This window comes from Oryctolagus cuniculus, chromosome 17 (genome assembly GCF_964237555.1).
Source record: "Oryctolagus cuniculus chromosome 17, mOryCun1.1, whole genome shotgun sequence".
Taxonomy (NCBI): Eukaryota; Metazoa; Chordata; class Mammalia; order Lagomorpha; family Leporidae; genus Oryctolagus; species Oryctolagus cuniculus.
The window spans coordinates 15,178,600-15,193,678 of NC_091448.1; the positions used below are offsets into that span (position 1 = coordinate 15,178,600).

General features: G+C 58.1%; 1 protein-coding gene across 2 annotated transcripts; it reads right to left on the bottom strand.

The window, feature by feature from the left end:
* Positions 1 to 862: 862 nt before the first annotated feature.
* Positions 863 to 12,913, bottom strand: LOC103351595 (angiotensin-converting enzyme-like protein Ace3). 2 transcript variants are annotated; one of them, XM_008271687.4, is made up of 15 exons: positions 12,763 to 12,913; positions 12,527 to 12,663; positions 12,005 to 12,163; positions 11,663 to 11,750; positions 11,398 to 11,541; positions 10,660 to 10,851; positions 10,474 to 10,571; positions 10,219 to 10,391; positions 9,714 to 9,937; positions 8,960 to 9,104; positions 7,895 to 7,993; positions 7,072 to 7,194; positions 3,558 to 3,742; positions 2,713 to 3,089; positions 864 to 1,185 (listed from the first exon to the last, which is right to left on the bottom strand). In XM_008271687.4, the coding sequence occupies exons 1-14, from the start codon at positions 12,866 to 12,868 to the stop codon at positions 2,725 to 2,727; spliced, it is 2,238 nt and encodes a 745-aa protein (XP_008269909.2). In that variant the 5' UTR covers positions 12,869 to 12,913; the 3' UTR covers positions 864 to 1,185; positions 2,713 to 2,724. The 2 variants fall into 2 exon arrangements, with proteins under 2 accessions (XP_008269910.2, XP_008269909.2); XM_008271688.3 differs by lacking the exon at positions 12,763 to 12,913 and having other exon boundaries at positions 863 to 1,185; positions 12,058 to 12,163; positions 12,527 to 12,545.
* Between the last annotated feature and the right edge of the window lie 2,166 nt (positions 12,914 to 15,079).

Below are 15,079 nucleotides of genomic sequence, written 5' to 3' on the forward strand. Positions count from 1 at the left end.
CCAGGCTGAGCTCTTGGTTCAGCTCCTGGTACAGCCAAAGCCTGATCCTTGAAAGCTGGGGTAAGGGAGCACATGAAGGTTGATAAAAAATATACAATAAGGTGCCTTTCTCAGAGGGCTGAGAGCTCTTAGCACAGAGGCATAGCTTGAAAGGAGAAGAGATGTAAAACCACCTATTAGCAAGTGACCTCTGATAAAAGTACTGATTGAATATGAACGCATGAGAAGCAGCAGATGGGGGTAGGGGTGAGGTTTGAAAGAGGCTTCTTGGGACCTGCATTGTGGCATAGCAGGTTAAACTGCCATATACAGTGCTGGCATCCCATAGAGGCACCCGGCTGCTCGACTTTTGATCCAGGTCTCTTCTAATGGCCTGGGAAAGCAGTGGAAGGTGGCCCAAGTGCTTGGGTCCCTGTACCCATGTGGGAGACCCAGCAGAAGCTCCTGGGTCCTGGCTCCTGGCTCTGGCCTGATCCAGCCCTAGGTTATTGCAGCCATTTGGGGAGTGAACCAGCAGATGTCAGATCTCTTTCTCTTTTCTCTCATTATCTCTCCCTCTCTCTCCCTCTCCCTCTCACTGTAACTCTTTCAAAAAATGAATCTTTAAAATATATATATATATATATAAAAGAAGTTTCTTGGAGAGGAGGGAGAGAAAGGGCCTGCTGTTCACTGAGCATCTTGGTGAGCTTGGAGCTTTACAGGGGTCCAGAGAACAATTTTGGGCCAGCTCTTGAAGGGCAAGCATTCAAATGGAGCAGTCTCCTTAGGCAAAACCAAGGGTGCTGTTTCTACAGAGGGGCTCAGCTGTGGGGCAGGAGAGGTAAGGGTGGGGAGAAAGTGCAATTGATAAAGACTCTCAGGTACCATTTTGAATATCTCAATTTAATTGATCAACAACCAGTTCTTATTCAGTTAGACATGAAGGAAATATTCTGGCAAAATAAACTGTACAATGGCGGTGAGGGGGAGAGAGGATAGACAAGGGGGCTCGGTGAGGCTTTTGCGAGATCCGGGTGGGAGGCTTGGAGTCCTGCGCTGGGTGTGCCTTTGCCACACAGACTCAGTGCCGGGGGTGGGGGGCCTCGCTGGCCACTGTGGCTGGGGGGTGAGAGGGCTTCAAGTGTGGCCTCCTGGGGGAGGGGGCAGAGGTGTCCTGGCTGCCCCTGATGGGGAGCAGATTGGCTGTGGAGGAAAGGTAGCACTGTTTCTCACGGGCTCAGTGGGTAGGGGTGCTGAGCTCTGGGAGGAGCTTGGGCAGTGTGACACTCACTCCTTCACTCACTCATCCAGATGTTTTCCAAGCCCACATCGTGTGCCATGGCATGTGCTGACCACAGCTGTTATGCAGGGGCACACGGCTGATGTGCATCCAGTCCTCACAGTTCACAGCTGTGATGGGGACAGGTGACAGCACAGAGAAGTAAGAGCAGTGACAGGGCTGTCAAGCAAGGGTGGTCTTGAGCCTGGGTTTGGAGCAGGAAGTATGTGGACTCAGCCAGAACTCAGGAAGATTTCTCGAACTCTGGGGCAGATGTAGGGCCCATGGAAGTCTCAGCCTGGCACCGCTACCCCCAAACCTCTGGATTCTAGGCTCAGATCCTTAATCTAGAGAGAGCTGTTCCGTCATTTGGCTGCTCTCCCACCAGCTCAGCTGCACTCCCAGTGCCTCTTTGTCATCATTGACTGTAATGCCACTGCCCCTCAAGTCTCCTCTACTCTCTCCCAGCTTTCCAGAAACCCTGGAGCACCAGTCCAGACTCAGTGGGTCTCCACATATTGGGTGTGGCATCCCCATGGCAGGCAGACCCAGGCTGGAGAGAGAGGGCTGGCAGGGGTAGAGGCAGAGGTTTCCCCCTCTCTTCCTGGGCTTAAGCCTAGAGCTCTAATTCCCTGAATATCCCTCCTGTAGCTCTCTCCTCTCTGCCCTCTCCCTCCCCCACTGAGCCTGGAAAAGTGCTGTTTGCCCTGTGTTTGCTCCCCAAGGCAACGGGCCAGGCAGCAGGTGTGTGTGTTGAACAAGGCCATCTCCAGAGCAGAGTGGCTGGAGATGAGCTTTGTTTAAATATTAAAGAAGTCAATCATTAATCAGGCCTGGCTTGGTGCCCAGCTGCCCACTGTCTCCAATCAGGAGGGCCTGAGCAGGGGCAGGGAGAGCCACAGGACAGTTGGTGAGGCTGCCGGCATCTCAGGTGAGCAGCAAAGAGCTTTTGGGGGATGGATTGTGCAGCCCAACCTGCAGCAGGCCAGAGAGCTGTGCCAGCCAGTCACCCAAAGCATAAGGAACTGCTCCGGGTATTTGCGAAAGAATACCGTCTACTTGAGAGCGCTTTGTAAGGGGACTGAAGCAGGGGCCTTTTTCTAGCCACAGTGGAGACTCTTTGGGTACTACAGCCCTGGCCAAGCTGGTAGCCCAGCTCCTGAACAAAACAAGGCTCTGGGCATGACTGGGGATGGGGGCTGGTTTGGAGGGACACAGTCACAAGGTCAGTAAAACCAGGCTTCCTGAGCCGCAGGGCGAAGGGCTCTGCTCTGGAACTCAGGGCACCCGTGGCCTCACACACCTGAATTTGCAAACACAGTCACAACGTCTCCTGTGCCCAGATCTGCCACAGCTGCCCTCAGCCACAGTCAGGCCCTGTGCCTGCAGGCTGTCCCCTTCTCTCCCACCATCCTCTTTGGTTCAGCTGCTTCCTCCTGCCCCAGCCTCACCAGTCTCACTGGCTAGTCCCAGCTCCACCATTTAGTTCTCATCCACGGAGGCTGCCTGTGGTGCTGTGTGAAGATCCGAATGGTCAGGCCGATGGAGCACAGCACAAGTAAGAGGCAGATGGCCAGCAGGATCCACTGCCTTCTGGCAGCCTGGCGGGGTTCCACGGCCATACCCAGGAAGTAAGTGTAGGGCAGGGTGCTGAGTATGGAGGAGTCCTGGGCCAATGACTGTTTCTCCAGGAAGTACAGCCTGCAGGCCAGCCCCAGGACCACAAGGACCATGGTCAAGCTCAGGGCCAGCAGGCCCCACTGCCAGAACGTGACCTTGTCGGGCTCCACCTCCAGACCCAGGAACACCGCTCTGCTTGAGATTTTTTCTGTTGGAAGGCATGAGAGTCCCCTCAGCAGGTGGACCTGAGGAGGGAGCCCTGGGGTCCCCTCTGGCCCTCAGGGAAGCACCGACTGCTACTGGCTTTTTCCATCAGCCTCAGGCACCTACTTGCCTCCCGAGCCACAGGTGAGGGTGTTGCCCCTGAAGGAGGGTGGGAGAGGAATAGGAGGAAGGGAGGGAGGAGATGGCATGGAGAAGGTACACATCCCATGGATGTGTCGGGAGGCAAGACACCCACCCTCTGCTCAGCCTGCAGTCTGGTTGGACAGTGTTGCAAGGAAGCAACCGAGTCAGGGCTGGGGCATGGGCTGTGCCAGGAATGGCATAGCCAGCAGCAGTGGGCACACAGCAGCAGTGCTGTGCTGGTCAAGCCAGGCCATAGATGGACTAGGGCCTAAGGCTGGGTCAGGGTAGGGGCTGGGCCAGAGCTGGGACCAGGGTCAGATGATCCAACCTTCAAAGGAGCAGCTGAAGTCCGGCCAGCCCAGCACTTCCCCGTGCTGCACGTTCTCAGTCACCAGCCAGTTCAGCAGGGGCTTGAAGTAGGTCATGAGGGCCTTTGTGGACACGTTGGACTGCCCTGTCAGTTCCTGTAGGACCTCTGGCCAAGGCCTGCTCGAGCCCAGCTTTAACATGTCCCTGGGGGAGTGGAGACAGCTGTGAGGCAGTGTGGGGGTATCTGCTGGGACCCCCTTGGCACTCCCAGCCCTGGCGCTGGAGCTTTGCCAGCCAGAATCTTCTCCCAGAGCTCACCAGTTTTGAAATCAGACTAACCTGGGCTGGAATCTGAGCTCTGTCCTTTACTAGCTGTGGGGTCTTGGGCAAGTAACTTAACTTTTTAAGAGTCACAGTTTCCACATCCTTAAAATGGAAATGCTAGGGGCCAGTGTGGTTGCAGAGCAGGTAGAACCGCCATCTGCAATGCCAGCATCCCTTATGGGCATCGGGTTTGAGTCCTGACTGCTCCACTTCTTATCCAGCTCCCTGCGAATGCACCTGGGAAAGCTGTGGAAGATGGTCCAAGTGCTTGGACCTCTGCATCTGCATAGGAGACCCAGAAGAAGCTCCTGCCTTCAGGCTTTGGATTGGCCCAGCTCCAACCATTGTCACCATTTAAGAAGTGAACCAAGAGATGGAAGATCTCTCTCTCTGCAACTCTGCCTTTCAAATAAATAAATAAATAATCTTTTTTAAAAAATGGAGGTGCTGGGGCCAGCGCTGTGGTGCACTAGGTTAATCCTCTGCCTGTGGTGCCGGCGTCCCATATGGGTGCTGGTTCTAGTCTCAGCTGCTCCACTTCCAATCCATCTCCCTGCTGTGGCCTGGGAAAGCAGTAGAAGATGGCCCAAGTGCTTAGGCCCCCGCACCCGCATGGGAAGCCAGGAAGAAGCACCTGGCTGCTGGCTTTGGATCAGCGCAGCTCCGGCCATTGCGGCCATCTGGGGAGTCAACCAACAGAAGGAGGACCTTTCTCTCTATCTCTCTATCACTGTTTGTAATTCTACCTGCCAAATAAATAAATAAAATCTTTAACAAAAAATGGAAGTGCTAACAGTTTCTACCTCCTAGGCTTGTTGAGACAATCAAGTAGGCACAGTGCCAGGAGTGCAACAGACAGGCCACACATGTTTGCTGCCGAGTCAGCCTCGCAGTGCCCACACCCATACTGCTGTGTGGTCATGGTGCTTCTCCTGGCCTCCAGCGGCACAGTCTGCAGCCCTGTTTCCCTCGGGCTGCTCAGTGTCGGTAGGTGGAGGCAGCTCTTCTGCCCTTGCTGCTTTCACAGGGAGGGCTTGGGAGGACTCCAGAGCCCAGCAGCACGGGAGGCGCTCTGCACACCACCAGCAGCGCTGCACAAATATCAGCCCTGCCTCCAGGCACACCCAGGACTGAGGGGCGGGGACTGAGCATTAGGCTCGGCGCCTTGTACTCACAGAGGGTGCGGGGGCACAGAAGCCAGGAACCCAGACTTCTCTGCCCCAAATCCCCCTGGGGAGGCAGTGGTGGGAAGATGTTGATGCTTCTCAACCTGTTCCCTGATAGGATCATGAAAGAAGTGGGGCCCGGAGGTCACCCTCCTGGGGTCTAGACTACCAGAACCAAGATTCAAGGTCCCGCAGGGCTGCTCATGGACGGGATAGCCTCAGGCACACAACTCTGCTTCTCATCAATAAAATGGACCCCGTGAATACCCGCCCCTCGCTGTGCTGAGGCATAAGCCCCATAGCGACAAAGGAGGGCTTCATAGCTTGTAAAGACCCACACACATGGCTTCATGAACAGCCAGGGAAGAATGAAGTGGAGAAACTAAAGGTCAGTGGCTCCTGGGCAGAGACCACTGAGGAAGGATGTGGGTGAGAGCCCGGAGGAAGGAAGGAGAAAAGCTGTCCCAGCAGGCCCTGGGCACCCTGTGCGCTCTGGCTGGCGTGGGACAGGAAGGTGTAAGAAGGAAGTCCAGAGGCCCTCCAAGCGGGTGGGACAAGGGAGCCGTTCAAAGTGAGTTGATGTAAAGAAAACAGATGGCTGCTATTTCTTGCATGGTCCAGCCTTGGTCCTCCGTATGACCACCGACACCACTGTTGCACGCTTCCTGAAGCCCTATCCCAGAGCTCCAGCTCCTCTCTCATGTTACCGAATGTTTTTATCCCATAGTCCGTTGCCCCCTGCTGGCCACTGAACATCTGGCCTGCACTGGTACAAGTAAATGGGTGCTGAGCGCACAAATGACCGGTGGCCTGAGACCCAAGGTCAGAGAACAGAGAGAGGCCCTTACGGTCAGCACATGCAGAAGAGCTCCGAGCAGGGCAGCCGACCTGCGTAAACCTTTGAGGTGTGAAAGAGGGAAGAGCAATGGACCAGGGAGACAGGAGTTATGCAAGACGCAGGCTTCCGTCCTGTGACCCTGTCTGGGCTGCTGGTTACAGACTAACTGGTGGAATCCAAATGTGCTCATTAAATATGCAAAGCCTTCTAAAGCATGTGGCATTGTTAATCCACTGAAAGACAAGGGTAAAACTCAGGATGACCTTGACCCATTAGGGGAAGGGACCTATTGAAATTCAAAGAAGGAAAAGACCTAGTCCATAGATGGACTCAGTGTCAGTGGCTGGAGCCCTCATCTTGGAACCAGTAATCTTGGGTCTAATCATACCAGGACTTGTATCTTTAGACTGATGGAGGCCACAGGGAGACACATGCTGTGTTTTGGAATCAGCCCCAGGATCAAAGCACAACTTTGTTTCTTGCTAGATGAATGACACACGATCATGTTACCTGTCTTACTTCAGTGTCATCAGCTGTTCAAGGTAGATAATATTCACTTTGCAAAGCCATGAGCTACTAGTGGAAAACACTGGAAGAGCACTCATCACGAACGCCTGGTTTGTCACAGTGAAAGCGTCACACTTGCCACTCGGGTCTTCTACCTCCATCCAAGTGTGCTTCAGGACCAAAACCAATGCCACAGAGGCAGGCGTGGCTGAATACTGACGCTGAGGAAAAAGACTGGGGCGTCAAAGTGAACCACAGACTCGTGGGAAGCATGCCAAGGAGCTGGCGTGAAAGCAAACTGGAACAGGCCAAGAACGAGAGAAGAGGTGGGGACGGCTGAGTGCCCCCAGGGGCGGGAACAAGGGAAGAAGAGAGGATTCAGATGGAAGATGGAAGCTGAGGCAGGACTCTGGCCAGGGCTTTTCCTCGGGGTCAGCGTCACTTCCTGTCCTGTGTAAGTGTGTATGTGCACGCACGGATGCAAACAGCGCCTCTGACCACAGGGGGCTCCACAAGAGGAAACGGGCTCGATTCAAGTAGTAAAGACTGCAGTCTGACCCCAGGAAGAATTTCCACTAGAACACAAGCTAGTGAAACTCAGTTTGCGGTACCAGGGTGATTAGTGAGGGGCAGGGGCTGGGGGCACGGCTCCCCGCAGAGAGCTAGGGGAAGCTGAGGATGGGGGAGCAGGCACTCACCCCAGGAGTTTCCCAGCTGTCTTGGAGTTATAGATGTCACACCGGTGCAGCGGGCCCACGTGGCCCGAGGCCTTGCAGAGCGCTTCGTGGAACTGGAACTGAAGCACAGTGCTGAGAAAGTACCTGGGAAGAGGGACAGGAGGGCAGGCTGGGGAGTGGGGATCAGGGCTGGGAAGCCCAGAGCCAGCGGGGTCGGGGAGCTGTGATGTGTGATGGCTACTTCAGCAGTCAGCACCTGAGCAAGGCTGCCTTGGACTAGTCCGAGAGCGCTGGAGGGCTCTCCACCAGCCATCTTTATTATTTATTTATCCATTGATTTTTAAAGTTTATTTGATAGGCAGACAGAAGCAGAGACAGACAGACAGATCTTCCATTCACGCTCCAAAAGTCTGCAAGAGCTGGGGCTGGGCCAGGCCAAAGCCAGGAGCCTAGAACTGCATCCCGGTCTCCCACACGGGTGGCAGGGACTCCAGTCCTTGTGCCATCACCTGCTACCTCCCAGGGTGCGTATTAGCAGGCAGCTGGAGTCGGAAACAGAGCTGGGAGTCAGACCCACGCCCTTCGACGTGGGACGCAGGTGTCCCAAGTGGTATCTTGAGCATTGTGCCAACTCTCCCCACCTGGCCTTCTGATCCAAAGTCACCTCTACCCTCGCCTCCCGCTCTCTGCCCTCTGCACAGGATCTGATGCGAAGGCTCCAAGGAGTCCAGGGTGTGGCCCTCGGGAGGAGGTGGAGGGGTACAAGGTGACGTTTGGATCTAGGGCCTCCCTGGGGAGCCCCCCAAGCCCCCGAGCTGGCTGTGCCGCGGGGCCCGGCCCTTACTGTAGGTAGGGAACGCTGGCTGCAATGTGGAACTTGGCGCCTGGATCAAAGTCGTCCTCGGACCGAGGAACAGGCGGGCACAGGCCCTGGTACTTCATCCTGGGGAGGGCAGAGATGAGGGCCTTGTGGGTGGCGCCTGGAGGGTTCTCCGGCCCTTTCCTTTCTGTGGAACCTACATATCTATCAAAATCAGACCTGGCATGCCGACGACACTTACTGCATTTTTGTTGATGAGATAAATGAAAACACATGGCATCAGAAGCGGGTAGGGGCCGGCGCCGCGGCTCACTAGGCTAATCCTCCGCCTAGCGGCGCCGGCACACCGGGTTCTAGTTCCGGTTGGGGCGCCGGATTCTGTCCCGGTTGCCCCTCTTCCAGGCCAGCTCTCTGCTGTGGCCAGGGAGTGCAGTGGAGGATGGCCCAGGTGCTTGGGCCCTGCACCCCATGGGAGACCAGGATAAGCATCTGGCTCCTGCCATCGGATCAGCGCGGTGCGCCGGCCGCAGCGCGCCGGCCGCGGCGGCCATTGGAGGGTGAACCAACGGCAAAGGAAGACCTTTCTGTCTGTCTCTCTCTCTCACTGTCCACTCTGTCAAAAAAAAAAAAAAAAAAAAAAAAAGAAGAAGAAGCGGGTAGGATAACTGCTGTTCCCATGTCACAGATGGGAAGACCCAGCTCCCACGGCCAGGATGGCCACAGACCCCGGCAACTAGAAGGTCTGGCGTTGCCTCCCCGAGCTGAGCCGGGGAAGTCACCGTCCCTGGGCCTCGCTGGGACATGTTGTCTGGCAAAGGGGACAGAGGGCCCTCTTGGGGATGAGACGCAGGCTGCGAGAGGGTTCTTTGTCACGCTGCTGGGGTCGGCAGTGGCAAGGGCAGCTTTCCCAGGGCTCCGTCTGCCAAGGCCCCGGGGGATCACCAGCACTCTTGCTCAGCCACAGGCTCTGTCCAGTGTGTGGGGGTGGCCGGGTCAGGGAGGACGGAAGGGCCCCTGCAGGAGCTGCAGAGGCCGGTGGGGGTGTGTAGGAGGGGGAGGAGCCCGAGGTGGGAGGAGCCCCGGACCCACCTGAGGTTCCACCACTCTTGATTGTAGGTATCTTTCCGGATGGTGCTGTCAAAGACCCTCCAGCGAAACAGGTCCACGAGGTAGCTGAAGGGGACGAAGGCGACCTTCTCCAGGGCCATGCTCATCAGGAAGTTCACCTCCTCGTCTGGGAGCGGGGAAGGGCCATCAGGAGATGGCTCCTGGCTGTGCCGCTCCTCTACCCTCGCCCGGGGCAGGGGGGTCTCCATGCCACCCCCACCCCTGGCCTCTGGGCCCCCATCACCTGAGTCCTCCATGCCCTCTGCCCTGGCCTCTGGGCCCCCCATCACCTGCGTCCTCCACGACTCCTCCCCCGGCCTCTGGGCCCCCATCACCTGCATCCTCCATGTCCCCAGCCCAGCCTCTGGGCCCCCCATCACCTGCGTCCTCCATGACTCCCCCCGCCGGCCTCTGGGCCCCCATCACTTGCGTCCTCCCCGCCCCCTCCCCGGCCTCTGGGCCCCCATCACCTGCATCCTCCATGTCCCTAGCCCAGCCTCTGGGCCCCCATCACCTGCGTCCTCCACGACTCCCCCCCCCGGCCTCTGGGCCCCCATCACCTGAGTCCTCCCCGCCCCCTCCCCGGCCTCTGGGCCCCCATCACCTGCGTCCTCCCCGCCCCCTCCCCGGCCTCTGGGCCCCCATCACCTGCGTCCTCCCCGCCCCCTCCCCGGCCTCTGGGCCCCCATCACCTGCGTCCTCCCCGCCCCCTCCCCGGCCTCTGGGCCCCCATCACCTGCGTCCTGGTGCTGGAGACTGAGCAGGCCTCTGTTGAGCAGGTGCTTGTGCGAGGAGGCGGAGAGGGTGATCACCGACCCCACGGCCTCTTCAAAGGCTGGGTTGGCCCCTGCGCGGAAGGGTATGGACAGGTTCCTGTACTGCAGGAAGTACTGGATATGGCCCATCTGGTGGAAGATGGAGAGCAGGTCTTCTATGGTCACCTCGGTGCACTTCTTTATCCTAGGGTTGAAGGGCAGGGGTTAAGGAGCCGGGGATGCCCTGGGGAGAGTGAGAGGCTGCTTCATTCGGACGCTGTTAAGGGATTGGGTTGGCTCGAGCTGGAGAGTGGAAGGGCTTTGAGTGCCATCCTCTCCCACTGCAGGCCCCAGGCCCTTTGCACATCCACCCACCTCTCTTCTGTGTTCCACGTATACCGCCCCCCCCCATACCCCTTGCCCACAGCTCCCGAGACAGGCAGGTGGGAGTGCGGTGTCAGTGCAGGCTGTGCGGGTGGTGGGCACCTGAAGTCCCTGCTGTTGTAGAAGTCCCAGGCTGAGGCGTGGCACTCCACCTCCCGCCCGTCACTCGGCTTCTCTATCATGGACTTCTTCCAAAAGTCGGCGGGGGTGGACAGCAGCCCCAAGGAGGTGAAGAATGTCTCAGCCTCCTCAAACATCTTCTGTGGCCTCCAGTGCTGTGGGGAAGAGGGGTGTTGGGGGCACTGCCCTGCTTGCCCAGGCTGCCCGGGGGTGGGGAGGGGCGGGCCCAGCACCAACCTGGCCTTTCATGATCCTTGTGATGTCCTCAGGGGGCTTCTCTGGGAAGGGCAAGACCAGGTCTAGGATGTTGACCCAGGACTGGGCCCACATGTTCCCTGGAAGGGCAGGGGCGGGGCTCAGAGGCTGCGAGAGGCAGTCTCCGCCCTCATCGAGGTCCAGCCCTGCCGTTAGCTGGGCCTTTACCCAGCAGGTGGGCGGGGATGGCCCCCCTCACGTCGATGACCTCGGGCCCGTAGTGGCGGTGCAGGGCGCGGCGCACGTAGGCGTGCAGGTTCAGGTAGAGCGGCTGCAGCTCCTGGAAGAGCCGCTCCAGGTCTTGCTCCAGGGTGTCAGACTCATACTTGGCGCGCCACATAGCCCCCATGTCCTTGTAACCTAGGACAGGGCGAGGACTCGCTGGGCGCTCGCCATCCCACCCTGCAGCCCTGGCCTCGTCTGTGAAAAGGAGTCCTACCTCCCCAGGCCGCTGTCCGATAGAGCTGGAAAAGCACTTAGCTTCTCACCATGCTGCAAGGCCCTGCCCTCCCTCCCCCACCCTCCCCCAGGGCCCCCACCTCATCCCCAGCCCCGAGGAGCCCCTGGCTTCTTTCAGGTCCTCCAAAACAGGGGATCCTTGGGGTCGGTGCTTCTGCCAGTTAGGGGGATCGGCTTTTTGCCTGCCTGGCTCTCACCCATGTCGCAAGGGCCTCCCTGATACTCATGGGAAGCCGGTCTGTCCCTGCGCCCTCTCCGCAGTGCCTTCCTCCTGGTCGGCAGCCCATGCGGCTCTTACTGGGTTATGTGTGTCTCCCCTAACCCGGCCTGTGCACCCCCCTCAGCTGCTGGCACCCGGTAGGAGCTGGGACACTGGGTCAGCGTTGGGGTTCCCCTGCCCGGTGTCGGGGTTCCTGCTGCCCCCAGGGCACTCTGCACACCACTCACCATTGAGCTGAGCTGCCTTGTTGCTGAGCTGCACGTAGTGTGGGAAGTTGGGGCGCAGCTGGCGCCCCACAGCGTCCCGCCAGCCCTGCCAGGCCCACAGCAGCTCCTTCTCATCCCTCGAGTTGGCCATGATGTCTTCGAGGTCTGTGCCCAGCAAAGGAGCCATGTGGATCCCCTCCCCCCTGCCCCCACCCTAGCCCCGCCTCTGCCCTGGCCCACCCTGGGTGCCCTTCCCCCACTGGAGGGACTGGCCTGGGGCTCTCACCGGGCTCCAGGGGCAGGCAGGGCCCCTCATTCAGGCACACTTGGCCCATACTGTACGTCGTCTCCATGTAGGCCAGAAGCTTGTTGTACTGAGAGAGCAGGTGTCACCCAGGGCAGGCCCGGGCCCTCGGCCGGCCCCCAGCTCGAGCCTCGCCAGCCAGGAGAACTGGGCCTGGCCGAAGCATCTCTCCCACCCTGCCCTCCTCCTCCCCCACGGAAGGTTCTGGGGCAGCCTCCCCCTCCCTCCTGCCCCAGACACGTAGGCTTCCCCTCCAGGTCTGGCCCACCCCCGCCTGGGGGGGGGGGAGCGTGTGCCTGGAGGCCAGAGGGCTCCGTCCATCACCTCCCAGAGCTTGTCCTTGGGCAGGGCCGCCTTGTCTATGTCCTTCAGCTTACTCAGCATGCGCTTCACGGCCGGGTCCTGGAATTGGCTGGTCTTGAACAGGCGGGCCCGGGTGCCGAAGTAGGTCAGGAACTGGGACCGCTCCACTTCCCTGCGCAGCTGAGAAGGGCGGGGTGTGTGTGTGTGTGTGTGTGTGTGTGTATGTAAGCGTGTGTGATGGGGGGCTGGGGAGGCGGAAGGGTCCCGCACTGAATGCCAGTGTCACGGCTCCCCGATTCTCAGGTTTGAAGATTTGCTAGGAGGCAGGGGGAGAAAGCCTGGGTGCTGGAATCCAGGAAGCGGGAGAAGGGCGAAGACACGAGGGAGCTGCCTCGGCTCAGGGTCCCACGCGGCCTGGGGCTCCTGGCCAGCTTCTGACACGCACCTGGGGCTTCCCTCTTCCCTCAGCTCTCAACCGGGGCGCAGAAGGTGAGCTTCCCCCCACCCCCACCCCCACCCCGGCAGGGGAAGGTGGCACCACACCATCTCCTCCTGATTTTCCCTGGTGATGTTGGTGACGTAGTCCCAAGCGGCTTCCATGAACTGGTTCAACACAACCTGGGCTGTTTGGTCATAAAACTGCAGGAACAGCTGGGCCTCGGTCTCATTGTAGAACTCATCTGCGGGGAAGAAGGAGGCGTTGTGCGTCCTGGGCGGGGCCTGTCCCCGCTGCCTGCTGCCCCCAGCTGGTCCTGTGTTCCTTCGGGTCCCAGCCGCACCTAAGCTTGGGTCAGCCACAGAGCTGAATGGTGACGAGAGCTGTCCGTAACAGTAGCAGAGGAGCGTGAGGAGGGAAGATGCAGGACAAGTCCATCCTGTTCCCATGACCAAGAGAACAGCAGCGTTGGGGCCAGGCTATGGGCCAATCAAGAGCCAGCTCCATATTGTGACATCAGGGGCCAAAGGGTCACCAGGAGTATTAGAACTGGAAAGCCCTCAACCGCCTTCTGCTCCAGCTGCCCCCATTTTACAGGTAAGGAGACTGAGGTCCAGAAGAGGCAAGTCAAATGGCCTGGTTCACAGCCCAGCTAATGGCAGAGCCAAGGGGGAGAAACCAGGGCTCTTGGCATGTTTTTCTGTTTTTTGAAATTTATTTGAAAGTTACAGAGAGACAGGGAGGGATCTTCCATCCGCTGGTTCATTCCCCAGATGGCAGCAACAGCCAGTGCTGGGCCAGGCTGAGGTCTGGAGCCAGGAGCTTCTGGGTCTTCCACATGGGTGCAGGGGCCCAAACACTTGAGCCATCTGCTGCTGCTTTTCCCAGCCGTGAGTGGGGATCTGGATCAGAAGTGGACCAGCCAGGACAGGAACCCGTGTCCACACTGGGTGCCAGCACTGCAGGTGGCAGCTTTACCCGCTACGCCACAGCGCCGGCCCCATGGGCTCCTGACTTTGAAGCCAGAACTTGTTCTACTCAGTCACTCCTCTCTGGGGTTGGCGTAACCCTTGGGTCTTGGCCAGGGACTGGTGAGACTCCTGCAGGAGAGCCGAGCAGGTGGGTGGGATGATGGGTGCGTGGATGGGCCCATGACGGCGACATCTCTGAGTCTCTGGATGTGGGAGGCCCACTTGCCTCTCCAGGTTCTCCGACTTTACTCTTCGGTCCAGTTAGTCCAGATTGGGTTTTTTCTCTCTTGTGGGAAGCGTGATCCTCTCTGGGGCTGGGCGGGGCCTGCCCTTGTTCTGCAGGGAGAGCCTGGTACTGAGTCACAGCCAGCAGGAACACACAGGGAGAGGGCCCTGTGGGGTGCCTGTCCGTGGGAGCCCGAGCCTGGCTTGAGCCGCCAGGACTGCAGCTCTCTACCAGCCCTGGTGACCCCCCAGCCTCTGACACATGCAGGCTGGGGGATGAGCTCCAGCCTCTTCTGTCCCGCCTTGGGGTTCCTTCGTCAGGCTCATTTTCTTCCACCCCTAGACTCCCTCTCCCCTATGCTCCCTCAGCGACCTCCCTGAGGTCCACCTATGCTCCTAGATGGGCTGATGCCATGACCAGAGAAACTGACCAAATAGCCCTCAATGTATGATGTTATGGTCGAAATATATTCTAACTACAGGAGGAAAGAATGTGATCCTCTGGCCAGGCTGATGCTTGGAGCTTGCAGGGAAATCCTCTTGCTTCCAGTGCACAGTCTTGCTCCATAGAAAGCCCTGCTAATGATGCCAAGTGCAGAGCTGGGCAGGAGAGCTTCATGTGGACTCTTCAGATGCTGGAGGTGATGGGGGAGGTGAGAGTGCACCCACACAGTGGCAGCGCTGGTGCCTGCGTGGGGACAGCTGATCACCTGCGCGGGAGACGTGACATCCCCATTAAGATGGGAACCAGGAGGTGGCTTCCACTCTGAGAGGGCCCTGCGGGAAGCAGCCACATGCATGGGACCCTGCCGAAAGCTGTTCCCACTGAGGGTCATGTGTAGGTCAAATCATCTGAACCCAAGAGAAAAACTCAGTGCAGCAGGAACAACAACGAGCCAGCCCCACCGAGCACTTTCCAGGTGTCAGGGTCTCTGGGGCTGTTAGGGCCGAATCCTCTCAACACACTCACGGGGAGTGCACTGTGGTCCACATCCCCGTTCTATAGATGAAGAAATCAAGGCACAGAGAGTTTGAGGGGCTTGTTCACGCTTGCACAGCTAGCAAATAACAGAAGTAGAACTTAAATCCGAAAGATTTTGCGAAACCACAGACACATGAAAGGAGCAGTATGGGTGAGGGACTGTCTCTGAGCGACCCAAAAGAGATGTAAAATCCAGATTTTTATGCCACATAGAAAAAAAATAACCCAACATGGATCAAAGATCCAAACAAAAGAGCCACAGCTATAAAAATCTTAGAAGAAAACATATGGGAAAATTTTCAAGACATTGGATTTAACAGTGATTTCTTGGAATTGACACCAAAAGCACAGGCAACAAAAGGAAAAACAGACAAATCAGAGTTCATCCCAATTTTGTGCATCAAAGGACACTATCCAGAGAGTAAAAAAGAAGCCCACCACGGGAGGAAAACATTTGCAAGTCCCATATCTGGTAAGGGATT